At 46.5% G+C, this 27,929-nt stretch overlaps 1 protein-coding gene across 1 annotated transcript in view; it reads left to right on the top strand.

The window, feature by feature from the left end:
* The window catches only part of LRP3 (LDL receptor related protein 3), a 64,106-nt gene extending 44,780 nt beyond the window's left edge, over window positions 1-19,326 (top strand). The window contains 4 exon segments of the mRNA XM_089667833.1: window positions 8,337-9,423; window positions 11,957-12,089; window positions 15,544-15,757; window positions 15,760-19,326. Of these exon segments, the coding sequence (XP_089523959.1) occupies window positions 8,337-9,423; window positions 11,957-12,089; window positions 15,544-15,757; window positions 15,760-16,304 (1,979 nt within the window). The 3' untranslated portion in view covers window positions 16,305-19,326.
* The last annotated feature ends 8,603 nt before the right edge of the window (window positions 19,327-27,929 follow it).

Below are 27,929 nucleotides of genomic sequence, written 5' to 3'. Positions count from 1 at the left end.
GGGTGCTGTGATGTTTTCAGGAACCTAAGTACAGCACCCTGCTAACTCCTCCTACCAGCCACGATCTGCCTTGATTGCATAGAAAAGCACATAGATCCAGTGATGATGTCACTAGGTCTAATATGTGGTATGTAATAAAAACCAAAAAGTTTTTATTTAAAAATATCATTGATATGTTGATGAGGGGGGAGTGGAATTAGGGAAGGCAAAATTTAAAGAGATCAAACATCAGTTTGAAAAAATCTGTGTATGAATTGCCATGATGAAAAAACTAAAAATATTAATTTGAGGTCAATAATAGTTACATAGTAATGCAGGACATAGACGGGTCGAAAACCAACCTTTTTTTTTTAAAAAGAAAAATCGATCGTTCAATCGGCCAACGTTACCACCAATGGTAAAAAAATTGGCCAATTTTTGTCCCATCTACGGCCGGCATTTTTACTTCTCTCCCTGCAGAGAGCTCCGCTATTATATTTGACATGAAAAAGTCTTGTGGTTGCAACAATGTATCCATTTGTATCCAATTCGGATACAGATGGGTTTATTCGGATACAAATGGATACATTGTTGCAACTGCAAGACTTTTTCATATAAAATATAATAGCGGACTGGAATACTTCTCCTTCTACTTTTTTTCTTCTTCTTCTTTTTCTTCTTATTCGTCTTCTGCTTCTTTTTTTCCTTTTTCTTCTTTTTTTCCTTTTTTCTTCTTTTTCTCTTCTTTTCTTCTTCTTTTTCTTCTTCTGCTTCCTCTTCTTTTTCTTCTTCTTTTTCTTTTTCTTATACTTTGTTCTTCTTTTTCTTCTTCTTCTTCTTCCTCTTCTTTTTCTTATTCTTTATATTCTTCTTTTTCTTATTCTTTTTCTTATTCTTATTCTTCTTTTTCTTTTTCTTCTTCTACTTCCTCTGCTTTTTCTTCCTCTTCTTCTTCCTCTTTTTCTTCTTCTTCTTCCTCTACTTCTTCTTCTTCTTTTTCTTCTTCTTGCAGGTCACGGCTCATGCGCAGATTTTTTATCGGTAAAACGATCGCCCGATTTGCCCATTATTGCCGGGAAAATCGGCCGATCGTTAAAATCGGCAGCAAATTTTTCAACTTGACCGATAAAGAAAATGTGCCAAAACCCCAAAAAACGGCCGAACAATTATGGTGCGAAAATCAGCCGATTTTTTCTTCCGATTTTCGACCCGTCTATGGCCTGCTTTAATCCAGAGGAAGGCAAAAAAAAGATACAATAACATCTATAATGTGTACCGACTGAAAATATTCTGGCGCATCTCCTTTTTTTTTTTTTTATGTTGTCTTCACGGTTCTTCTAATTTACTCTTTATATTCCGTAAGAGGCGTCCTTGTGAACAGAACACAGATCCTCGCTCCGCTGCACTCACGGCCTTCGCTGGGACTGTGTTCCTTTCTCCTCTTTCCCGTTAATGTCCATTTAACCTTCAGATGGTGTTGAAGCTGGAAGTGAATATCTGAGCGGAATATCTAAAGTGCAATCTGATAGAACACAGAGTACACCCAGCAATTACCGGAGCTCCGGATCAGCTAATGACATCTTAGCACATCGAGCTTCAACCGCCCCCCCCCCTCCCCTCCCCCGTCCTGTGTGCATCATGCACTATTTATCTTCTGTTTGCTGAAAACATTTAAAGCTGAAGTTTATTCTTCTTATAATTTGCCTTCCCTGGATCCTCCCTCCCTCTTCATCAGAAGGCTCCTTATGTGGGTGCGGGAATCGCATCTGTTCCTGCAACCACCCGTAGCCAAATCGCACCGAGGGGCTGAATGGCATCCCCACGCATCTCAGCCCGCAGCGCAATTGTGGGCCTGGGAGACGCAGGGAAAACATATGGTCAAAAAGACCATGCAGTTTCCCTGCACCCACGTTTTCAAAAGAGTGCATGCACCTTTTTTTGTGCAGAAACGTGGCCAGAGAAGCCCATTTAAATGAATGGGCTGCCGTGCCCGAGCAAACATGGGCTTCACTGCCCGCAATAGTGTGAACTGAGCCTACAACCTGAAGACAGACACAGTTTTTGTTTTATCCAGCTGTATTTATTCAGTGCAACTTATAACATCCGAGTGAAAGAGATAACACCAACATGTCAGAAAAAAATTAAAAAAACAGAATAACTGAGTTGCCTTTTTACTACCTGCCTGGAGTTTGCTTGTTATCCCTGTGCCTGTGTTAATTTACAATATACATTGGGTATATAAAAGAATCAGCCCCCTTTAAATTAATCCCATTTTGTTGCTTTGCAACCGGAAATGAAGGCACACAATTTTTGTTTTATCCAGCTGTATTTACTCTTATAACATCAAAGTGAAAGATATAACACCAACATGTCAGGAAAAGAAAATTCAAAAACAGAAACACCGAGTTGAAAAAAGGATAAACCCCCTCCTAAAAATGACTTGTAAACTCAATCAAGTGTAGCTAATAACCTTCTCAATGACACACAAAGCCATTTATATTTCAGCTGTGATCATGTTGATTAGCTCAGCATGACAAGAGCTTTCCTGGAGCATTTCAGTCCCTGGTAGTGCGACTGAAGCAAAGAGTCAACTAAGGGTGGCAAGGCACTGTCAAAAGATGTCCAGGATAAAGTTGTGGACAGACACAAGCAGGGGTGGACCGACAACTCATGGGGCCCCCGGGCAATAGGGGATCATGGGGCCCCTGTGACCTCGCTCACACTCAAGCCACACCCAAAAAAGCCTATGAAAGGTACCAGGGTCATCCACTGGGGCCCCCTACTGACCCCAGGGCCCTCGGGCAGTGCCCAAGTACTTGAATGGTCAGTCCGCCCCTGGGCACAAGTCAGGAGATGGATACAAAAAATCAATGGCTTTATCAATGCCTAGAAGCACAGTGAAGTCCATTAAGAAGTGGAAGGTATTTGGTACAACACAGACCCTCCCTGGATCAGGACGTCCCTCCAAACTGGATGAAAGAAGGAGGAAATTGGTCAGAGAGGCTACCAAGAGGCCTACAGCAACTATGAAGCCGTGTCAGGAATTGAGTGGTCGTTGTGTGCATGTGACAACAATATCACAAGTTCTCCACAAATGTGGCCTGTACGGGAAGGTGGCAAGAAGAAAGCCGCTCCTCAAGAAAGGCCACATGCAGTCACCACTGAGCTTTGCCAAAACGCACCATGAAGATTCTGAGGCCACTTAGAGAAAGGTGTTCTGGTTAGATGAGACTAAAATGGATGATTTGGCCTCAACAGTAAACGATATCCAATCCAGCTCCCCATCCAAATCCCACCATTCCTACAGGAGGGGGAATATGCTGTTATGGGGGTTTCTCTGCAGCAGGGACTGGAGCACTTGTCAGGATAGAAGGAAACATGAATGGGGCAAAATACCTTCAAATTCTTGAAGAAAATCTGCTGCCCTCTGCCAGAAAGTTGTCAATGGGAAGAAGGTTTACCTTCCAACATGACAATGACCCAAACCACTAGCAAAAATGAACACACAGTGGTTGAAGTCCTTGCATGGCCTAGTCAGAGCCCAGACTTAAACCCCATTGAAAATCTGTGGAATGACCTGAAGACTGCAGATCACAAATGGTCACCATCAAATGTAACTGAACTTGAGTAGTTCTGCAAAGAAGAGCGGGCAAATATTGCAAAGTCTGGATGTGCAAAGTTAGTAGAGACATCCCAACAGACTATAAAGGCTGGAATTAAAGCAAAAGGGGGTTCAACAAAATTCTGACACAAGGGGTGATCCTTTTTCCAACTCAGTGATTCTGTTTTTGAATTGTTTTATTTTTTTCTGACATGTTCTATCTTTCACTTGGATGTCAATACAGCTCCCACTCTAACCGCACGTGCATGGTTCCGGGAACGTGCAGCACAGTGATCAGTGGTGTACTGCGTCCCTTGGACACAGCAAATCACTGATCAACGGAAAGAGTCGAAGATGTCGGCTCGGACATGTGATCAGCTGTGTAATTGGCATTCCTCAGAGGGGACATGTACACTGATCATCAGGGCACTGATAATCAGTGTGCCCTGATGATCAGTGTAGCCCCAGCAGTGCTGCCTCTCAGTGCCCATCAATGCCAGCTGTCAGTGCTCATCAGTGCCACCTGCCAGTGCCCAGCAGTGCCACATCAATGTCACATATCAGTGCCTACCAGTGCACATCAATGCCACATATCAGTGCCCATCTGTGCTGCCTTTCAGTGCCACCTATCAGTGCCAGTCAGTGCCACCTATCAGTAGTGCCAGTCAGTGCCACCTATCAGTAGTGCCAGTCAGTGCCGCCTATCAGTGCTGCATATCAGTGGCCGTCAGTGCCGCCTAACAGTGCCAGTCAGTGCCACCTATCAGTGCCATATGTGAGTGCTGCCTTTCAGTGCCCATCAATGATGCTTGTCAATGCCCATCAGTGCCACCTACCAGTGCCTCCTCCTCAGTGCCCATCAGTGCCACCTATCAGTGCCCATCATTGCAGCCTTATTAACGCACATCAGTGAAGGAGAAAAATCACTTATTTACAAAATTTTAAAACAAAACCTAAGAAATACATTTAAAAAATTTTTTTTTCAGTTTTTGGTTTGTTTAGCAAAAAATAAAAAACCCCGAGGTGAATAAATACCAACAAAAGAAAGCTCTATCTGTTTTAAAAAAAATGGTACAAATTTCATATGGATACAATGTTGCATGACAGCACAATTGTCATTCAAAGTGCAATAGTGCTGAAAGCTGGAAATTGGCCTGGGCAGGAAGGGGGTATAAGTGCCCTGTAGGCTAGTAAAGGGGGGGGGGGGGTGATTCTTTTCTATACCCACTCTACCTTATTTTAGACCCCGTGACATCACTGGGTCTCTGTGCTTCTATATCAAATGCAGGCCGGTGGGAGTGGCAGGCAAGCTTCTTGAAACATCACAGCCCCCTGCCTCAGTACTCCTTTCAAGAGCTTTCTGTCCTAATGCAAGCAGTGGGCTGGCTCATGAGAGGAGTTATTCAATTGTAAATTGAATAACTCCTGGATGTCAGTCACCAGAACAGGAACAAAGGTGTAAACGATGACTTCCAAATCTTCCAATGACTTGTGTTGATGACTGCTGTTGGATTTCCCTCACTTTGGAGAGCGATTTCTTCTCACGTCCTGCTATTTCTAGCACAGGAAATAAAAAGAAATCTACCCCTTCCCAGGGCCACGGATAGGTGGGTATAGGCAGGGGTGTATTTACCACAAGGCAAACAAGGCATTTGCCTAGGGTGGCATTTTTCAGGGGGGGGCAGCACAGTCCCACGGAAGAAGGGACACATGCTGCATGGGGACCTGGTGGGTTCCGAGAGATGCTGTAGGTTTCATGATGGTGTATGCACAGCCTGACTCCCGTTCCTGGGGATGTCCGGAGCTGTGAAATTGAGTGTCTCTCTCTCTCGCCATGGGGGATGGTGGCTGGTGCATGGGGGGCAGTAGTAGTAGAAGGCTCAGGTGGAGGGCAGGGGTTTTCTTGGTCAATGTCAGGTTCTTTCTGCGAGGGGGGGCGCCAATTTTTGTGTTGCCTAGGGCAGCACAAAACCTAAATACACCACTGGGTATAGGCTGTACTCCTCTACCAGGCCTGGTCCCCATTGGGTCAGCAAGTGGTCTGGGTGGCCTGGTAAGGGTTGCCTATGGGTGGCTCCAGTGCAGCGTCATTCCAGCAGAGTGCACTGCATCTGTCCGTGATTGACTTGCAATGGAGTGCCATTGGAGGTAGGCCCTTCCCCAGGCAATCCAAAAGGAAAAAAAAATGCTTTACATACACATTACTTTCTTTTAATATAGTATAGTAATTTTTTTGCTGTATTTATTTTATTATTTTATTTCAGGTACTTATATAGCGCCATCAATTTATGCAGCACTTTACATATATATTGTACATTCACATCAGTCCCTAACCCTCAAGGGGCGTACAATCTAAGGTCCCTAACTCACATTCATACATATACAGTTGTGACCAAAATTATTCAACCCCCAATGCTGTAAAGGGGTTTAGGGACTATAGTGTACATTTGGAATTGTATTCAGAATCAAATCCTACAAGGACGTTGTAACTACCCAAATGCAACTAAAATGACATCAATTGTTTATGTAATACAGTAGTAAATGGTTCTTATGTGGTTTCTTCATTGCCACAATTATTCAACCCCTTAAAGACTACCACTCTGAAGAACAGAGGTTCATACAGGTGCTTTCCATCAGGTATTGAAAACACCTGTGGATGTCACCGAGCAGCAATCAAGCATAATAAGCACCAATTAGGCAGCTTTAAAATGACTGTGATACTCAGCTCCTTCTAGACATTTACTGGTGTGGTTACAAACATGGTGAAGGCAAGAGAATGGTCCAGGAAGACAAGAGAAGAGGTGATTTCTCTTCACAGGAAGGGCAATGGCTATAAGAAGATTGCAAAGATGTTAAACATACCAAGAGACACCTTAGGAAGCATCATTCGCAAATTCAAGGCAAAGGGCACTGTTGAAACGCTACCTGGTCGTGGCAGAAAGAAGATGCTGACTTCGACTGCTGTGCGCTACCTGAAGCGTAGAGTGGAGAGAAGTCCCCGTGTGACTGCTGAGGAACTGAGAAAAGATTTGTCAGATGTGGGTACAGAAGTTTCAGCCCAGACAATAAGACGCACACTGCGTAATGAAGGCCTCCGTGCCAGAACTCCCAGGCGTACCCCCTTGCTGTCTCCAAAGAATAAGAAGAGTCGACTGCAGTATGCCAAAAGCCATGTGGACAAACCACAAAAGTTGTGGGATAGTGTTCTGTGGACTGATGAAACAAAATTAGAACTGTTTGGGCCCATGGATCAACGCTATGTTTGGAGGAGGAAGAACAAGGCCTATGATGAAAAGAACACCTTGCCTACTGTGAAGCATGGTGGAGGGTCAATCATGCTTTGGGGCTGTTTTGCTTCTGCAGGTACAGGGAAGCTTCAGCGTGTGCAAGGTACCATGAATTCTCTTCAGTACCAGGAGATATTGGATGGAAACGTGATGCAGTCCGTCACACACCTGAGGCTTGGGAGACGTTGGACCTTTCAACAGGACAATGATCCCAAGCATACCTCCAAGTCCACTAGAGCATGGTTGCAGAGGAAAGGCTGGAACATTTTGGAGTGGCCATCGCAGTCACCAGACTTAAATCCGATTGAGAACCTCTGGTGGGACTTAAAGAAAGCAGTTGCAGTGCGCAAGCCTAAGAATGTGACTGAACTGGAGGCCTTTGCCCATGAAGAATGGGCGAAGATACCCGTAGATCGCTGCAAGACACTTGTGTCAAGCTATGCTTCACGTTTAAAAGCTGTTATAACTGTAAAAGGATGCTGTACTAAGTACTAAGATTGAATGTCACTTGGGGGTTGAATAAAACTGATAATGCTGTGAGCACAGAAAAGACATTTGTGGTTATTTCATTATAACTGTTATGTTATATTTGTCTGACCTACAAGTGCCTCTTTAATGTAAATGTAAGCAAGATGACTGAATGATCAAAAGCAATGTCAAACTGGCCAAAACACTCAATTTCAGTGGGGGTTGAATAATTTTGGTCACAACTGTACATACTAGTCAGGAGACAATTAACCTACCAGCATGTCTTTGGAGTGTGGGAGGAAACCAGAGGACCTGGAGGAAATCCACACAGGCACAGGGAGAACATGCAAACTCCAGGCAGGAGGTGCCGTGGTTGGGATTCGAACCAATGACCTGAGTACTGCCAGGTGGAAGTGCTAACCATTTAGCCAATGTGCTGCCCCTTATAATTCTCCTTCTATCACCTCAATGCTTAGGAGGAGCAGGGTGGATGACATTGTTTTTAAAGGAGGGTTTCCTATGGAAAAAAGTTTATTGAAAGAAAACAATAGAAAGAATCTGGCAGTGGTGCAGCTTCTTGGGACAAGGATGGGTCCCTAGTAGCCTCGGCTCTTGCCGCTAGCAGTGGGGTTTTTGTTCACCTAGAACAGTGATTCTCAACCTTCCTAATGCCATGACCCTTTAATACAGTTCCTCATGTTGTGGTGACCCCCAACCATAAAATTATTTACCCAGTAATTATAATTCATTAAGTGTCGTTTTATCTCCAATACTGCTGCTTTCAACACAGCAGCTGCTTTCTACACAGTAGCTGCTCTTTACACATCGGAAATATGTGTTTTCCGATGGTCTTAGGGGACCCCTGTGAAAGGGTCGTTCGACCCCCAAGGTTGAGAACCACTGGCCTAGAACGATGCCTCTTACTGTTGCATCAGAAAATGTTTAGGGTGAATTTATATTTTTCTGGAAATAGTAATTAATATTTTTTCTGTCCCAAACAGGTAAAATGGGGCTGACTTCCTGTCCATTGGATGAATTTCTCTGCGGAAACGGCAAATGTATTCCAAGCACCTGGAAGTGTAACGCCGTGGATGAATGCGGGGATAACTCAGACGAACGCAACTGCACACCACCATCTACAGAGATTCGCACGAGCCTTTGCCCCCTGGGGACATTCCCTTGTAACATGGCCCACTCCACGCAGTGCATGCCCAACGAGCTGCGCTGCAACTCCGTGAAGGACTGCATCAGCGGCGCTGATGAGGAAAACTGCCCGGAGTTGTCGTGCGGTGGAAAGCTCAGCAATTTTTACGGCTCCTTCGCCTCACCGGACTTCTTCCGGGTAGATCGCGGCCACTCTGAGCTGCAGTGCACGTGGTTCGTGGACACAGAGGATAACCGGCACGTCATCCTGCAAATCGACCTGCAGCTGGGGTACAGCGACTTCGTCAGGGTGTACGAAGGCATCGGTGAGAGGAGCGATAAACTCCTCCAAACCCTTTCTTTCCGAAACAACCGTCACACGGTCAGCGCCGAGTCCCCCAACGGTCAGCTCACGTTGACATACCACGCACGCTCGAAGAGCATGGGTCACGGGTTCAATGCCACTTACCAAGTGAAGGGTTACTGCCTCCCCTGGGAGCATCCGTGCGGAACGGACGACATCTGCTACTCAGACAGCCAGAACTGTGATGGGTGGTGGCACTGCCCGAACGGCAAAGACGAGGAGAACTGTCCGGCCTGTCAAAACAATGAGTACCCCTGCGAGGGGGGGAGTGGATTGTGCTACTCCTACCTAGACCGCTGCAACAACCAAAAAAACTGTCCAGATGGCTCGGATGAGAAAAACTGTTTCACATGCCAGCCTGGCAACTTCCACTGTGGCACCAACCTATGCATCTTCGAGACTTGGCGCTGCGATGGGCAAGAAGATTGCCAGGACGGGAGTGATGAACAGAACTGCCTGGTTATTGTACCGCGAAAAGTCATCACGGCAGCGCTGATCGGCAGCCTGGTGTGTGGACTGCTGCTGGTGGTCGCCTTGGGTTGTGCGTTCAAGCTCTACTCACTAAGAAGCAGGGAATACAGGTGAGCCAGCGTGTACCTCACTTACCTGGTGGTTCCTAAAAGTTTGTGAACACCTGGCCATCACACCTATATGGGCTTGCTGGCAGGGGCGGACTGACAACTCATGGGACCCCCGGGCAATAGGGGATCATGGGGCCCGTGTCCTTCCCCAAACTCAAAAAAGCCTATGAAAAAGGTACCAGGGGCATATCATGGGGCCCCCTACTGACCCCGGGCCCTCAGGCAGTGCCCGAGTTTCAAAATGGTCAGTCCGCCCCTGCTTGCTGGACATTCCATAACTTTGGCCATTAATATGTCATGGTCCGCTCCCTTCTCCCATGGCCATTAATGTGGAATTGATCTCCTTTGTGGCTATTACAGCCTTCGGCTTTCCACAAGCTTTAAGGGGGTGCCCGTAGGAATAAGAGCCCATTTGTGAGGTCAGGTACCGGTGTTGAATAAGAAGACCTGGATCACAGTCGGTGTTTCAGTTCTTAACAAACGGGTTCAGTGGGTTGAAGTCCCTGTGCATGCCCATAGTGCTCTGGAAATCCTTTGTTGTTGGTGCACCCTTTATGAAAGTATATTTAAATCAGAAACCATTTTTTTTTAGTTTTGGATGGAGTGGAGAATGGTTATAACCCCTGTCAGGTTTTTATTTCTTGTAAAACGTCCAAAGAGCGCCAAGAGTCCAAAATCTTTTAATTTTAGGGGTGATCGTCGGCAGGGCTGAGAGGGGAGAGATCTGTGTAAACAACACAGATCTTTCTCCTGTCAGCGTGGACATGCTGCTTTGTATCTCTCTGCACCTACAGAACAAAAAGTGAGAAGAAATCTTCCAGTGGGATGCCTGTTCTAGTGACAGCCGTCTAGGAGGCAATTTGGAGATATTTCCTTAACTTCCTGTTGTATCTGCTGGACAGATGTAGGGATATTGTAATTATATATATATATATATACTGTATGTGGTGTATTCTCACGTTATTCACCAGGCCAGAATGGGAGCTAGATTTATTTTATTTTATGTACTTATATAGCACCATCAATTTACGCAGCGCTTTACATATGTATTGTACATTCACATCAGTCCCTAACCCTCAAGGGGTGTATAATCTAAGGTCCCTAACTCACATTCATACATACACATACTAGGGACAATTTAGACAGGAATCAATTAACCTACCAGCATGTCTTTGGAGTGTGGGAGGAAACCCACGCAGGCACAGGGAGAACATGCAAACTCCAGCCAGGTGGTGCCGTGGTTGGGATTTGAACCAACGTCCCAAGTACTGTTAGGCAGAAGTGCTAACCATTTAGCCACTGTGCTGCCCATGTATTTTACACAACAAAAGCATAGCCAAGGACTCTTTGCTATGTTCATTTTCTGCAAGGTCACCTCGGTATTTGGGGAATAGCCTGTTTATCTAATTAGACATTTCAAAGGGTATTCATGGGAAATGGTGAAAGGGTGACTTGTGTACCTGATAAACACTATAGTGACCTTAATTGTTATTTATAGTAATGACAAGTGAAGTCTTTTCATGGAAGATCATTGCATTTTGTCAGCCAATCAGAAACCCCTCCAGTAAACTGTATATCAAGTGAAGTTTTTTGGCTGGGAGAGAGCTTCCTTTAATATGGAAGCACAGGTATAGATCATAACTCATTATTGCACGCATGGAAGGAACCTCGGTGCATATTATAGATCAGACCTATGCTGGACGGTGTATTATCTCCATGTTTGATATGGAGTATCTTAAATGGGACTCTGAGGGCTGTTGTTCATTGTAATATTTACAAGTATTCAGCTGGATTTCTGTTATCTGTTATCTGTAACAAATATCTTTATCCGAATAAATGCATCTCTCTGGAAAAGAACTGTTGGACTATTTGCTGCGGGAAAGTACATTTATAAATATACGCTGGTCATCCATCCTCCTCTCATGAGATAAGACAACAGATTGGTGCCGTGACTCGGATACAGAGATAAGACAACAACTGAAAATCTCAACAGGGACACAGACAGCTCTTGACAGGGATTCTAACTAATCTTCACTCTATCCAAATTTTGTGAGATACAGTTCTATAAAAAATAAAAAACAGATATAAAACATCTGCTATAAAACATAATGAAAAAAATAGATATTAATATTGTTGGATAATCACGAAATGTTTACATTTAAATTGATTATCAGACTGCTGTAACCAGTTCTATGTGATTGCTGGTATCCTGTAATAATATGTCCAGTGTGTTCTCTGTTTCCGGTCTGAAGGATCAGGGGATTATGGGGTAATTATTCCTCACCCCGTGACATCACTGCCCTGATATGGAACTACTATAGGGTATGCCACGTTTGTTGGTACCTTTATTACATATTTGTTTTGTTGGGATATCCAGGTATTGGTGTGTTCCAGATATCATTGGACGATGTTGGTGTGAGGGGTGTATCCTGGGCCATGGTCAAGGTGGCTCTTAAGTGAAAATGTTTGTGCTGTGTCAGAATAGAGACTGTTTTCCCTCCATACATAACTAACCAACTATTATCCTCATTAGGGCCTTCGAAACGCAAATGACTCGCTTGGAGGCGGAGTTTGTAAGACGTGAGGCTCCTCCTTCTTACGGGCAGCTTATTGCTCAAGGGCTTATTCCACCTGTTGAGGACTTTCCAGCTTTCAGTGACTCTCAAGTATGTACACTTTATCTATCTATCTATCTATCTATCTATCTATCTATCTATCTATCTGTCTGTCTGTCTGTCTGTCTGTCTGTCTGTCTGTCTGTCTGTCTGTCTGATCTATTTATACTATCACTTTTAACACTGGATTAAGGTTATTATAAAGCCTAAATATTTGTATGCATGCTTCCTTTTTTTTGTTTTTCCCTTGGTTTACCTTAAAGTGGTAGTAAACTGCAGCAACAACAAAAAAAAAAAATCTTGCCTTAGGCAGTTTAAGTCATCATATGCTAGTATGCACTGCCTATGACAGACTTACCTGAAAACGAAACCCTCCAGCGGCGGGCTGTCACCACTGTAGGTGCTTCAATCTTCAACCAGTTTTCCTTCCAGGTTTGCAGGCTTCGGCAATAGGAATGGCCGAGCCGTGATGACGTCACTCCCACGGGCATGCACACTGTTGGCAGCACAGGGCTCTAAAGGAACGGCATGGGCGTGCTGTTTCTTCAGAGTGCTAGGGGCATCTCATGGGGCCCCCTACTGACCCCGTGCAGTGCCCGAGTTTCCAAATAGTCAGTCCGCCCCTGACTGTACCTATAGGTAAGACTTATTATAGACCTGCCTATAGTTAAAAATCAGCCAAGGGAGTTTACTCCCACTTTAATATTTTTTTAGTAGTATCCCCCCCAATACTTACTTGAGCCCTCATTCCTATCAGCGCTGTGCCCATCTGCAGCGGCTCCCTACCAGATCTCGGAGGCTTTGCAGAGGCAGCGGGAGCCATTGACTCCTGCTGCTGTCAGTCAAAGCCAGTGTCAAGGGTGTCTGTGTCTATAGTCACGGCTCGGGCAGCGGACCCGCACAAGTGCCCCCATAGGAAGGGCCTATTTCCTGGAGAGGAGGAGTCAGAAGGGCAGGCATGGGACCCAAGAAGAGGGGTTTCCATTGTAGAGCAGGTAAGTATAAAGCTGTTTTATATAAATTTTTTTTGCGTTTGCAAACACTAGGAGGTAAAGGAAAAGGCAGAAACTCCTTATTCCTCCAAACCTCCGGCACTCTAACCTTCACTTCAATGCTTCGGGCTATGGGCTGGCCCTTGCTGTCCTCATGTTCAATGTAGGAGTGTTGGTCCAGCAATGTATATGATGATACCAACGCTTCAGGGAACCAGACGCACAGTGGAGGCCTGCCAGAGTGATTCAGAAGGTAATACAGTTTATTCTCCCCCCCCCCCCCCAGACTTAACCCGCATGTAACCCTTGCAATGCCATGGGTAAAACAGGTAATTTTTTAATGCTGCCCCCCTGAGTGAGCCTTTATGACCTTGTCATTTTTTTTTCTTTTGTTTGCTGTCTGTGTCCTGCTAATGAGATTCCCGTTCACCTCCTGTTCTGGAGACAGAACAAGATGTGGACAGAGAGGAAATCACTCTAAAGTGGATACAATTCTCACCATAAAGAGTTATCTTAGGAACAGGTGTCCCCACTGGGGGATAAAAAGAGAAGGTTATCTCCCCAGCAGGGACATAGACAAATATTAAAATCTGACAGAGGATCAAACCCTTCCCTAGAGGATCCAACCTTTTCCCACTATATCCAAAACTAAAAACAGATAGACTTACAGTTAGGTCCATATATATTTGGACACAGGCACAATTTTAGTTTTTTCAGGTATTTACCAAAACATATTGAAGCTATAATCATATAATGGATATGGGCGGACAGTGCGCACTCTCAGGTTTAATTTGAGGGTATGTACATCCAAATTTGGAGGAAGGGTTTAGGAATTACAGCTCTTAAGAGTAGCCATCCTTTTTCAAGGGACCAAAAGTAATTGGACAACTGAATCAGGAGCTGTTTCATGGCCAGTTGTGGGCTACTCCTTCGTTATTTCTTCATCAATTAAACAGGTAAATGGTCTGGAGTTGATTCTAAGTGCGGTATTTGCATTTGGAATCTATTGCTGTGAACCTACATAATGCGTTCAAAGGATCTGTCCATGCAAGTGAAACAGGCCATTGTAAGGCTTCAAAGACTAAACAAATCCATCAGAGAGATCGCAGCAACATTAGGAGTAGCCAAGTCAACAGTTTGGTATATTTTGAGGAAAGAAGAACGCACTGGTGAGCTCAGCAACATAAAAAGGCATGGACGTCCACAGAAGACAACAGCGGTGGATGACCGCAGGATCCTCTCTATGGTAAAGAAAAACCCATTCACAGCATCCAGACAAGTGAAGGACACTCTCCAGGAGGTGGGCGTATCATTGTCAAAGGCTACAATCAAGAGAAGAATTCACGAGAGCAAATACTGAGGGTTCACCACAAGGTGCAAACCATTCATAAACCTGAAGAATAGAAAAGCCAGATTAGATATTGCCAAAAAACATCTTAAAAAGCCAGACCAGTTTCTGGAAAAGCATTCTTTGGATGGATGAAACTAAGATGAATCTGTACCAGAATGACAGGAAGAAAAAAGTGTGGCGACGGCTTTGCGCAGCTCATGATCCAAAGCACACGATGTCATCTGTAAAACATAATGGAGGCAGTGTGATGGCTTGGGCATGCATGGCTTCCAGTGGCACTGGGTCATTGGTGTTTATTGATGATGGGACAGAAGACAGAAGCAGCCGGATGAATCCTGCAGTGTTTAGAGATATACTGTCAGCCCAGATTCAGCCAAATGCAGCAAAGTTGATTGGACAGCGCTTCACAGTACAGATGGACAATGATCCAAAACACACTGCAAAAGCAACCCAGGAGCTTTTGAAGGAAAAGAAGTGGAATATTCTCCAATGGCCAAGTCAATCCCCTGATGTCAACCCAATTGAGCATGCATTTCACTTGCTGAAGGCAAAACTAAAGGCAGAAAGACCCACAAACAAAGAACAACTGAAGACAGCTACAGTCAGAGCCTGGCAAAGCATCAGAAAGGAGGAAACCCAGTCTTTGGTAATGTCCATGGGTTCCAGACTTCAGGCAGTCATTGCCAGTAAAGGATTCTCAACAAAACATTAAAAATGAACATTTTATTTATGATTATATTCATTTTTCATATTACATTTGAGCCCCTGAAAATGGAGGGACTGTGTATAAAAATGGTTGCAGTTCCTAAAATTTGTACTTGATATTTATGTTCAACCCCTTGAATTAAAGCTGAAAGTCTGCACTTCAAATTCATTTGGATTGTTTGTTTAATTTATTCTGGTGGCGTACAGAGCCAAAACGTATGAAATTGTGCCTGTGTCCAAATATATATAGACTATGCTGTACACATATACAGGATAGGAAAATCTGTTGGGTCTGTGTCCACAATGAGGGATTTTCTCTTACTTCCCTTTTTTGAAACCTGGACAGGAAGTGAAGGAACATTTTCTTATTTATGGTTACAAACCGCATATAAATCCGACAGGAGTTCTAACCCTTCTCTACTTTATCCTAACAGCTTTCTTTTTTTTCTTTTTCCAGGTTTCCATGTTACAGAACATCCGCACAGCGATGAGGCGTCAGATGAGGCGTCACTCGTCCAGAAGGGCCTCTTCCAGGAGACGTTTAGGCCGGCTTTGGAACAGATTATTTCACCGCCCTCGGGCGAGAGGCCAGATCCCCCTCCTGACCTCATCGCTCCTTTCCCGATACGGTGACCCGGATGGCGGGAGGGGAGAGGAGAACTGCTGGAGTCCACGACGCCTCCAGAAAGACTCAACATGCACACGCAAACTGGCGGCCAGGATGGAGAAAGCCCCAACCTGGTGGTTGGGCGGCATGAACTGGAGATCGTGGGTCGGCTTCCTTCAAACTTTCTTCGGGAGATACGCTCGGAAGGGAGTTCTCAGCCTGAAATGGAACGGTCCGCCGCACGTTTGGACTCTGAAAACAGCCGTGGTTACTTGAATCTAGCCATAAGAGAAGATGCGGGGGATCGGACACCGGCTGGTCCCTCAGATACATTTTACATGGTGCCTGTACCGGAAAGGACTACTGCTGGTCCCAGCGCTGCATCTAATAGCCATCAACTCAACAAGAAACACTTAAGATTGCCTTTGAAGTACTCAGACAGCTCAGTGAATGTCCAGATTCAGGGGAACGAGCCGCCATGTGGCTGCGTGACTTCATGCCAGGATGAGCCTTTGGGCGTACATGTGACTTGCCACCCGCCAATGTCGTCAGCCTCTCACCCGCTGTCGGAGGGCAGCCCAAGTGACGATGAATCTTTACTCAATTGCTGACATTTCCTCTCATTCAGGCTTTTTTTATATGGTGGTACGACGTGCAACTAAGTCATGTGACATGCAGTAACCCAAAGCAGCCAATCAGCATTCAAAGCCTTGCGGCTTAAAGTGTTTCCCTCACCAGAAATGTTTTTTCTATTTTTGGATAGAGTAGGGAATGTTTAAGAGCCTTTTTTTTTCTGCTGCCTGTGTCCCATCAGAGTGATTGCCCAATTACTTCCTGTCCAAGAGACACATCAGGGAGGAAGAGGAAATCAAATGGAGAGGAATTCCTCTCTTAGTCGGGTGTCACCAGAACAAGTGGCCCCACTGGAGGTTTTTCCTGTTTTGGTGACAACTGTAAAAGTTTTGGTTTCTCATTACTTTCTTTACCAGTGGCTAATGATGAGTTAAAATTTTGGTCAAACCCATGAGAATCTGTCACATGATAGCATGTCGCTGGTCCAATCAGCTGCGGCTACACATGTATCAAAGGGGCAGGGATGTTGTTGACATTGTTGTTCTAATTTAGCCACACAGCCATGTTTAGTCAATGACAATGTCCAAATATACCCATTTGGCCATATTAGGTCAACACTGTCTCCAGCATCCCCGTCCTTTTGTTACAGGTGGCTGTGGGGTGGGGATACTGGTATCATCATTGACTGAATATGGCCATATATCCATATTTGGTCAATGACATTGTCCAAATACGCCCATTTGTCTACATTAGGTCAATTATATCCAAATACGGCCATTGACCAAATATGTCTATGTGGCCATATTAGGTCAGTGATATCATTAACATCCCCAACCCTTTGGTCCATGCGGTTGTGGGGCGCGGTGATGCTCTTGACATCATTGACCTAATATGGCCACTGAACCATATTTGGTCAGACATTGTCCAAATATGCCCATTTTGGTTATATTCAATGATATTTCCAGTATCCTCGGCTCTTTGTTATGTGTGGCTGTGGGATGCTGGCGACATCATTAATGTCCAAATTTGGGTCAATGTCGAAATATGCTCATCGACCAAATGTGACCATATTAAGTCAAAGATGTCACCAACATACATGCCCCTTTATTACGTGCATCTTTGGAGTGGGAATGCTGGTGACACCATTGGCCATATTTGGTCAATGAGATTGTCCAGATATGCTCATTTGGCCATAAGGTCAATGATGTCACCAGCATACCTTCCTCTTTATTACACATAACTGTGGGATGGGTATGCTCTTGACATCATTGTCCTAATATGGCCAGATAGCCTTCAGTGATGTTGTCCAAGTACGGTATGTCAATTATGGCCATATTAGGTCAATGATGTCACCAGTTATCCCCAGCCCTTTGTTCTGCATGGCAGTGTGATGGGTATGCTGTTGACATCATTGACATAATATGGTCATGTAACCATATTTGATCAAATACGCCCATTTAGTTATTTTAGATCAATGATGTCACCAGCATCCCTGCCTCTTTGTTATGTGTGGCTGTGGGATGCTGGTGACATCACTGACCTAACATGGCCACATAGCCAAATTTGGTCAATGACAATGTCCAAATATGCCAATTGACCAAATATGACCATATCAGGTCAATGATGTCACCGGCATGCCCACCTCTTTGTTCAACTTTGGTGCGGGCCAGGGGCGGACTGACCATTTGGAAACTCAGGCACTGCCCGAGGGCCCGGGGTCAGTAGGGGGCCCCATGAGATGCCCCTGGTACCTTTTTCATAGGCTTTTTTGAGTTTGGGCAAGGACACAGGGGCCCCATGATCCCCTATTGCCCGGGGGCCTCATGAGTTGTCAGTCCGCCCCTGGTGCGGGCATACTCTTGATAACATTGTTCTAATATGGCCACATAGCCATGTATGGTCAGTTATATTGTCCTAATATATCCACATAGCCATATTAGGTCAATGATGTCACCAGTGTCCCCGCCCCTTTTGCTACATGCAGCTATGGTGCTAGGAAATCCCCGGCCACAGCTGATTGGGCAAGTGGCTTGCTATAATGTGGCAGTTTCCCGTGGGTTAGGGATGAATTGGGTTTATTTCATCACTACCGGAGTAAATATCTTCATTCTGGAGCATAGACGGCAATAAAAACCTGAATGAGGTCCTAACCCATCCCCACTCCATTCAGTTTGTGATTTCCACAATTTCCCAGCTATCACAAGAACAGGAAGTGAAGGGAAACCTTCCAAGAAGGACACTTTGGGGAGATTTCCTTTAATTTCCTGTTGTGTCTTCAGAAAAATCTTCCCCGCGAGACACACAAAAAATACATATCAGGGTTCCAACCCTCCCCAGTGCTGTCCAAAATAAAAAAAAAAGATTTTTCCTTCAGATAAAATTTAATGGCTAGTTAAAGCTGAACTCTAGGCTGGATACATAGATAAAAATATATAAAGGATTTATTTGTATTTCTGTCCACTGAGTCCTGAGATTTACACAGCTCTGCCACCCAGCACAGCCCTCTGTGGTAGGGCAGGATACCTGATTTATTTATCTGTAAGCAACAGGTCTTGTCCTGCTCCCAGCCTGTGACTGGAAAGCGAAAAGAGAAGAAGCAGACTGATGAGTACCTCTCTCTGTCACTTTGCTCTCTCCTCCTATCAGCGTGCTCCTTGCACATCAGCACAACTGTTTGGTGCCTCATGCTGCTTCTTTGACTCCTTGTCTGAGCTCTGCTGTACATGGGATTGCATGAGACTGGTAACAAGTTAATGTCAGGTACTTAAACTGCTTACATGTGAAAAAAAACACATTTGATGTAATAACGAATACAGAACTACATTGATTTTTGTCTTTTACCTCTGCCTGGAGTTCAGCTTTAATGGTGCTTTGTAAAGGCTCTGCGGGCTGTATGACTAAGAATGTGCTGTCATCAATGCACATGTGTTGTCATGCTTGCCTTACGTGTTCCCACGCATTGGTGTATATATATATGTTTGGTGTCCGCCCATTTATTCCCTATGGACCCTCAACACGCGTCTGCGCATTAAAGAAGTACACAACCCTTTCTTTCCAACACAGGCATCTCCCAGGTGTGTGGGGTATAAAAGGCGACATGTGCTGCATTGGCGGTCCATAAGAAAAAAACATATGTGACCAACAATATAAATGGGAATAGGTGAGAAGTGGGCCGGGACTCCAGCAAATATTGTCTATATACAAGAGGCATGTGTATTCTTGCTTGCATCTTAGGGGGTCTATTAACCCCTTAGCGCCGGCGCCTCCCGGCCCTTTAAGGGTTTCTGAAGCTGGGAGGTGGGGCGGGGCTTAGGGTCATGTGACCGCCGTGACATGTCGTCACGGCAGTCACATGATTGGGAAAGGTCCCGATCGAAAGGGGAGATCGGGACCTTTCCGTGAGTACTGGACATGTGTGGTGGGAGCGCTCTCAGCACATATGTCCTTTTTTAATAGAACGCAAATGTGCGGCCGCTTGGCGTCTAGGCTCAGCCTTCGCTCGTTTGCACGTTTGCGTTCAGAGATTAAAAATGTCTCAGCATTCGCTCAGCCATTGTGAATAATACCTGTATTGTAAATATATAAATGCAGCGCTTAAGAGTGATAAACACAGTCAGAAGTGCGTGCGCACGAAACGCGTCAGATGGGACCCAGGACGTCGTTGACACTAAGCCGCCGGTGCCACGAGGAGGCCCGGCGGCCATCTTTGTTATCAAGGGGTCAGTGTGTTTCATCCATATCTGCCTATACCCTGTTCATTGTGCACAGATGTTTTATAAATAAAGCCTTATCTAGTATCTACTACACTATGAGTACTCCCCTGTGTCTCCTGTGAGGAGCTTCTTGCATTTTCACAGCCCCTAAGGATCTTCTAGGACGGGGGAGACTTTTCTCAGATTGGCATCTTTCTGACCTGCTGGACCACACTTTCACCACATGAGGGCGCAGGACACCTACCTTTTCCGGCTATTCTTCTGACCAGATCCGAGTGGAGAAGGCGATCCCATAGGATATATACATACATGCGTTTTATTTTACGCTTTCTGGTTAGTGTAAATTTCCACCATTTGCACTAGGAATCACGGAGCACTCCTTTCACCGGACTGTGTTTATCACTCTTAAGCGCTGCATTTATATATTTACGTATTGTGGGACTTCTTATGCGTTTTCCTGTATGTTCAGCTGCTGCCATCAGTATTGAGCGCTTACTGTTTATTTTATTCAATACCTGTATTGTGTCTAACATGTTTATTTCCTATATTTCCTATGTTCGTACGCTCCATCTAGTGGCCATTATGTATTGCAGAAAATACTGCATTATGGCCACTAGGTGGAGCTGATGATCATAGGAAACACAAATATTAGACACATTGTGGGGATTATTTGTGATGACTGTGTGAATGCTGAGACATTTGCAGTTTATATATATATTAGGGATGCACCGAAACATATCGGCTGAAAATAGCTCTATTGATAGGAAAAATGTAGCCGATACAAGTGCCGATACAGGGGACTGTGTGTGCTGCAGATGAGGGGGGGGGGGGCGGACAAAGGCAGGAGAGGAGCAGAATATACAATGTCTGGCTGTCATTGCAATTGCTGGGGGAGGGGGGGGATGTTTCCTTCATTATAGCTCAGAGAATCAGCTGTCACTTTCATGGAGCTAAAAGAAACAAAGTTTCTTTTTAGTTTCTTTCCGAGCTAAAATGGTGAAAAAACAAAACAAAACAGCGATTGCATTTAAAAACCGGCACTGACATATGGTGGCAGCCAGTGAGGGAGCCTCTCTGTATACACCGCACCCTCTCTGTATACACCGCTCCCTCTCTGCATACACCGCTCCCCTCTCTGCATACACCGCTCCCCTCTCTGCATACACCGCTCCCCTCTCTGCATACACCGCTCCCCTCCCTGCATACACCGCCTCCTCCCTGCATACACCGCTCCCCTCCCTGCATACACCGCCTCCTCCCTGCATACACCGCTCCCCTCTCTGCATACACCGCTCCCCTCTCTGCATACACCGCTCCCCTCTCTGCATACACCGCTCCCCTCCCTGCATACACCGCTCCCCTCCCTGCATACACCGCCTCCTCCCTGCATACACCGCTCCCCTCCCTGCATACACCGCTCCCCTCTCTGCATACACCGCTCCCTCCCTGTATACACTGCTCCCTCTCTGTATACACTGCTCCTGTGGGAGGGGCCCAGCAGGCTCCACCCACTAAAGGCTGCCTGGGGGAAAAAACTACAGGAGGAGGCGGAGACAGGACCAGTCAATCTGCACAAGGAGAGAGAGTAGCAGTGAGCGGTCTTTATTACAGGAAGGGGCGGAGACAAGACCAGTCACCCTGCACAAGCAGAGAGAGCAGCAGTGAGCGGTCTTTGTTACAGGAAGTCTCATGCTGGATTATTGCACAGATCTGGAAGAAATACACAAAGCACACTGAGAGTCCAGGAAGAATACACAGGATGGATGGATTTAGACAATATTTGCCTAAACCGGAGTTCAGCTTTAAAGAGAAAGCCTGGCTTTGATATAGGAGAAGCTGATTGGTTGTCACAGGGTTACAGCACTTCCCCATGCCTTTTTCTATTATGTTTTCAGTAAGAAATGGACTCTATCGGAGCGTGTGGCTTATTTTTTTATATTTTGCTATCATGGCCATACCATTGCAGAGTCCAGGCAGGGCCATCCTGTCATGACAGGTCCACTTGAGACCCCCCTTCCCTCCCATTTTAAAATATATCATTGGTATATAGAGGGATGATGGTTCATCATAAAGAGGGATTAAATCCAAAATATATTAAAAAAATGAGCAACCCCCCCCCCCCCCCCCATGATCATCAGCTTTATCTGGTGGGCATAATGCAGTATATTCCTAACTGATGCATTTCAGGAAAAATATGTATATTATGGCCACTAGATGGAGCTGCTGAACATGGGAAATAAAGCAAAATATGGAAAGAATTTGTGAGGGCTAGGCGAATACTTGTAACATTCGTCCAACCAATTTTTTCTATATATAGACCCCCCCATGAGCTGGCCTTGTGCATAGGAAGCACAGCAATACCTGCAACGAATTATCTATAGCGTGTTTACCGCACAGTTTCTTCACTTTTTTTCTTTAAGCATCTGTTCTGCCCTGTAGGTAATGATCCCACTGATTCTGGCCTACATTTTTAACTGGTTTTGGATAGTGTGTGGAAGGATTAGAACTCCTGCTATCCAGGGATCAGTTAGAGCCTGTTTACTTGTGCGGTTGGGGGGTGATAAAAATAGGCCATTGAGTCCCATTTTTACAGCTCACCCAACCGTATCTCTTAAGCTTCAAAGGCGGCTGGACTGGGTTGTACACATACCGAGGCAAAAATGATACCATTTGTACTGCCCGCCATACACAACCCATTCAAGTGACTAGGGCCGTGCTGCAACCAGGGGCGGACTAACAACTCATGGGGCCCCTGGGCAATAGGGGATCATGGGGCCCCTGAGTCCTTGCCCACATTTAAACCACACCCAAAAAAGCCTATGAAAGGTGCCAGGGGCATCTCATGGGGCCCCCTACTGACCCTGGGCCCTCGGGCAGTGCCCGGGTTCCCGAATGGTCAGTCCGCCCCTGGCTGCAACTACCCTGCACATGGTTGCGGCACGGTGCTGTGAGCGCTGCAGGGTTACCATAGGTGGTGAGGAGGTGAGATATGGCCTCCTTATCACCTGTCAAACTGCCTGTCCTGACCACAGCTTCACCATACAAGAAGTGAAGGAAAATCTGCAACAAAGACACACACTGAGATAATAGCTAAAGAGGATAAAAGAAGTAAGGGTGCCACTTCAATAGTCAAAGAGTCCCTTTTTTTTTTTTTTTTTTATTAGACGATGGGCTAAAAGAGCGTCAATGCGTTTCGGGGGTTCACACACTCCTTCATCAGGGCCTATGTAAGATGTAACCTCAAAAATGGCTGGACCCCATTGTATTGTAATAATAGTATATAAAAAACCAGATCGCACAGCCAGCAGTTTGTGCCGCGCTTCTAGACGCATTCATACAACTTTCATCACAATCCGAAGTCCAGCCATTTTTGAGGTTACATCATACATAAGCCCTGATGAAGGAGTGTGTGCGCCATGAAGCGAGTCGGCTCTCTACTGATTATTGAATAGAACGTCCTGGACTCTATGACTGTTTAGGCCACGCCCTTACTGCTTTTTACATGTTTGTGCTTCTCACATGAAGTACAGGTCCTCCTCTTGGGAGTCAGCTTGATCAATGAGACGGCCTTTTACAACACTGGATACTGCATAAGATGAGCCAAATCTCCTATTATCAAGTGCCCGGAAATAAAAGTCCAACAGGGGTTCTAGCCTCCTCTGCTCTACTAATGTTTCCTTCTACAATGGAGAATTCACACTGAGCGGAGCAAAAGACAACAGTTGTACATTTACTGCATCAGACAGTTCAAGAAACTACACAGAGAAGCAAAGCAAGCCTTGAGGAGTATTGTTCACACGATGTAACATTTCACCACCCTGGCCTACAATTGCAGTTTTTTTTTTTTTCAAAAAGGGTGGCGTCACAGCATAGGGCCCCTTACACGCAGGTCTGTGCTCCTTACACGCAGGTCTGTGCTCCTTACACGCAGGTCTGTGCTCCTTACACGCAGGTCTGTGCCCCTTACACGCAGGTCTGTGCCCCTTACACGCATGTCTGTGCTCCTTACACGCATGTCTGTGCTCCTTACACGCAGGTCTGTGCTCCTTACACGCAGGTCTGTGCCCCTTACACGCAGGGCTGTGCCCCTTACACGCAGGTCTGTGCTCCTTACATGCAGGGCTGTGCTCCTTACACGTAGGTCTGTGCTCCTTACACGCAGGTCTGTGCCCCTTACATGCAGGTCTGTGCTCCTTACACACAAGGCTGTACTTACATGCAGGTCTGTGTCCCTTACACGCAGGTCTGTGCTCCTTACACGCAGGTCTGTGTCCCTTACACGCAGGTCTGTGCTCCTTACACGCAGGTCTGTGCTCCTTACACGCAGGTCTGTGCCCCTTACACGTAGGTCTGTGCCCCTTACACGCAGGTCTGTGCTCCTTACACGCAGGTCTGTGCCCCTTACACGCAGGTCTGTGCTCTTTACACGCAGGGCTGTGCCCCTTACACGCAGGTCTTTGCCCCTTACACGCAGGTCTGTGCCCCTTACACGCAGGTCTGTGCCCTTTACACGCAGGGCTGTGCCACTTACACGCAGGGCTGTGCCCCTTACACGCAGGTCTGTGCCCCTTACACGCAGGTCTGTGCTCCTTACACGCAGGTCTGTGCCCCTTACACGCATGTCTGTGCTCCTTACACGCATGTCTGTGCTCCTTACACGCAGGTCTGTGCTCCTTACACGCAGGTCTGTGCCCCTTACACGCAGGGCTGTGCCCCTTACACGCAGGTCTGTGCTCCTTACATGCAGGGCTGTGCTCCTTACACGTAGGTCTGTGCTCCTTACACGCAGGTCTGTGCCCCTTACATGCAGGTCTGTGCTCCTTACACACAAGGCTGTACTTACATGCAGGTCTGTGCTCCTTACACGCAGGTCTGTGTCCCTTACACGCAGGTCTGTGCTCCTTACACGCAGGTCTGTGTCCCTTACACGCAGGTCTGTGCTCCTTACACGCAGGTCTGTGCCCCTTACACGCAGGGCTGTGCCCCTTACACGCAGGGCTGTGCCCCTTACACACAGGTCTGTGCTCCTTACATGCAGGGCTGTGCTCCTTACACGTAGGTCTGTGCTCCTTACACGCAGGTCTGTGCCCCTTACATGCAGGTCTGTGCTCCTTACACACAAGGCTGTACTTACATGCAGGTCTGTGCTCCTTACACGCAGGTCTGTGTCCCTTACACGCAGGTCTGTGCTCCTTACACGCAGGTCTGTGTCCCTTACACGCAGGTCTGTGCTCCTTACACGCAGGTCTGTGCCCCTTACACGCAGGTCTGTGCTCCTTACACGCAGGTCTGTGCCCCTTACACGCAGGTCTGTGCTCTTTACACGCAGGGCTGTGCCCCTTACACGCAGGTCTTTGCCCCTTACACGCAGGTCTGTGCCCCTTACACGCAGGTCTGTGCCCTTTACACGCAGGGCTGTGCCACTTACACGCAGGGCTGTGCCCCTTACACGCAGGTCTGTGCCCCTTACACGCAGGTCTGTGCTCCTTACACGCAGGTCTGTCCCCCTTACACGCAGGTCTGTGCTCCTTACACACAAGGCTGTACTTACATGCAGGGCTGTGCTCCTTACACGCAAGGCTGTGCTCCTTACACGCAGGGCTGTGCACCCTTACACGCAGGTCTGTGCTCTTTACACGCAGGGCTGTGCCCCTTACACGCAGGTCTGTGCCCCTTACACGCAGGTCTGTGCCCCTTACACGCAGGTCTGTGCTCCTTACACGCAGGTCTGTCCCCCTTACACGCAGGTCTGTGCTCCTTACACACAAGGCTGTACTTACACGCAGGGCTGTGCTCCTTACACGCAAGGCTGTGCTCCTTACACGCAGGGCTGTGCACCCTTACACGCAGGTCTGTGCCCCTTACACGCAGGGCTGTGCCCCTTACACGCAGGTCTGTGCTCCTTACACGCTGGTCTGTGCTCCTTACACGCTGGTCTGTGCTCCTTACACGCAGGGCTGTGCTCCTTACACGCAGGTCTGTGCCCCTTACACGCAGGGCTGTGCCCCTTACACGCAGGTCTGTGCCCCTTACACGCAGGGCTGTGCTCCTTACACGCAGGTCTGTGCTCCGTACACGCAGGTCTGTGCTCCTTACACGCAGGTCTGTGCCCCTTACACGCTGGTCTGTGCCCCTTACACGCAGGGCTGTGCTCCTTACACGCAGGTCTGTGCTCCGTACACGCAGGTCTGTGCTCCGTACACGCAGGTCTGTGCTCCTTACACGCAGGTCTGTGCTCCGTACACGCAGGTCTGTGCTCCGTACACGCAGGTCTGTGCCCCTTACACGCAGGTCTGTGCACCCTTTTAGTGCATCTGGGAGGGATAGGTCGCACTGCAGGCCGCCTATCAAAGTCTATAGCAAGCTGCAGCTGAATGCTTTATGAAGTGGCATCGATGTTCTGGATTCTGGGGGTGGAAGGTGCAGAACACAGAAGTCCTACATTCTGGACCTGAAGGGACAGGGCCCTAAACATCGGTACCACTAATGCATTCAGCCCAGACACAGCCTGCTATAGACTGCGACAAGCTGCCTGCAGAAGGGCTGGACGCTGCTCCTGTCCCTCCCAGGCACATTGAGGATTGGTCCGCGCCACAATTTCTGCACGCAGGTTTTTAATGCATTTTTGATGCGTTCCAGTGCATTTTTTCCCCTCTTTTCTCTTTTCTTCTCTATTGAAGACGTGTGCATTCTGGAGCATTTTTGAGTTTTGCCGTCTTCCAGATGCATACTATACAAAAAAAATGCAACATGTTCTACTTTTGTTGGCTGCACTGCTGTGAACTAGGACCATTAGAACCCATGTTGAACGCTGTCCAGGCATTCTTGATGCTGAATAAAAATGCATTGGGCTGCATCTGGTGTGGACTAGTCCTAAGGGGACCCTTCACATCAGTGGAATGCATTTTTAACTGACATTCCAAAGTCCAGGTTATGCAGTGGCTGCAGTCCACACTAGTGCAGTGCAGTGAAGACTAGTCCAGCAAGCTGCATTTTTCTGCAGGAAAATGCAGTGCAGTGCACATAAAAGGCAAAAAAAGAAGATGAAAGTGACCTCAGGGGGAATGCAAGCTTAGGAAAAATGCACACAAAGATGTGCGTCAAATGCATGTCACTGCAAAAACGTGCAATAATCGCACATTTCTGGTCTGTAAAATCGCAGGAGGGACGCACTGCAGCTGGACACCCCGGGTGCGTGGGGCCTATATTGGTCAGTGCGGTTGATTTGAGCCGTCCTCAGTCAGGATCTTTGTTCCTATGTATATCAGACGACAGTTCTCAGCCCCGTCCTCCATAAAAGTGCAAGACCCGTCAGCTGTGTGTGAGCGATCTGTGCGATCTGTACATTTTTACAATGAAGTAGCCCAGTTTTAAGAGAATAAATTATTTTTGTCCTACCTCATTCTTGTTGTCCTTCTTGGTTGGAATAGCCGTGGTCTCAGGGGCCTTGCTGTGGAAAAACTGCACCTTAAGGCTTGGTTCACAGTCCTGCGACCCCCTTTGTCGTGCGATTTGCCAGTGCAAAATTTGCAGCGTGATATTAAAGTCGCATCAAAGTAGTGCAGGAAACTCTTCTGAATGTGCTGCCACTTGAGTCGCATTGATTGGATTACAGCGGAAACGTGTTTTGACTTGTCATGCAACTTTATATGTCACAAGTTGCGTGACAAGTCGCAGCAGTGTGAACCAGGGCTACGTCACCTATTTAAAAAGAAGCTCCATCCTGCTTTTTAAAAATTTTTAGATATGTTCTGTTTGGTCAGTGTTACAAATCGTGCCAAGGTGAGTTAATGTTTGAAAAAAAAAAAAAACTTGTTTCCCGGTTTAAATGTTCATTTTCTGCACATGAGGGCCTCCATTTTTGTACTCTAGGTATTGCAGGCTTGCTTTCAAAGCAACGGGGGGGGGGGGGGGGGGGTGGGGGGGGACATATTGATGGCGCTGGGGGAA

Source organism: Staurois parvus, unplaced genomic scaffold (assembly GCF_062004578.1).
Source record: "Staurois parvus isolate SC_StPar_1 unplaced genomic scaffold, SC_StPar_1.0 ptg003601l, whole genome shotgun sequence".
Lineage (NCBI taxonomy): Eukaryota > Metazoa > Chordata > Amphibia > Anura > Ranidae > Staurois > Staurois parvus.
Note: the sequence above shows the minus strand (reverse complement) of the source record. Positions and strands in the feature narration are given on the sequence as shown.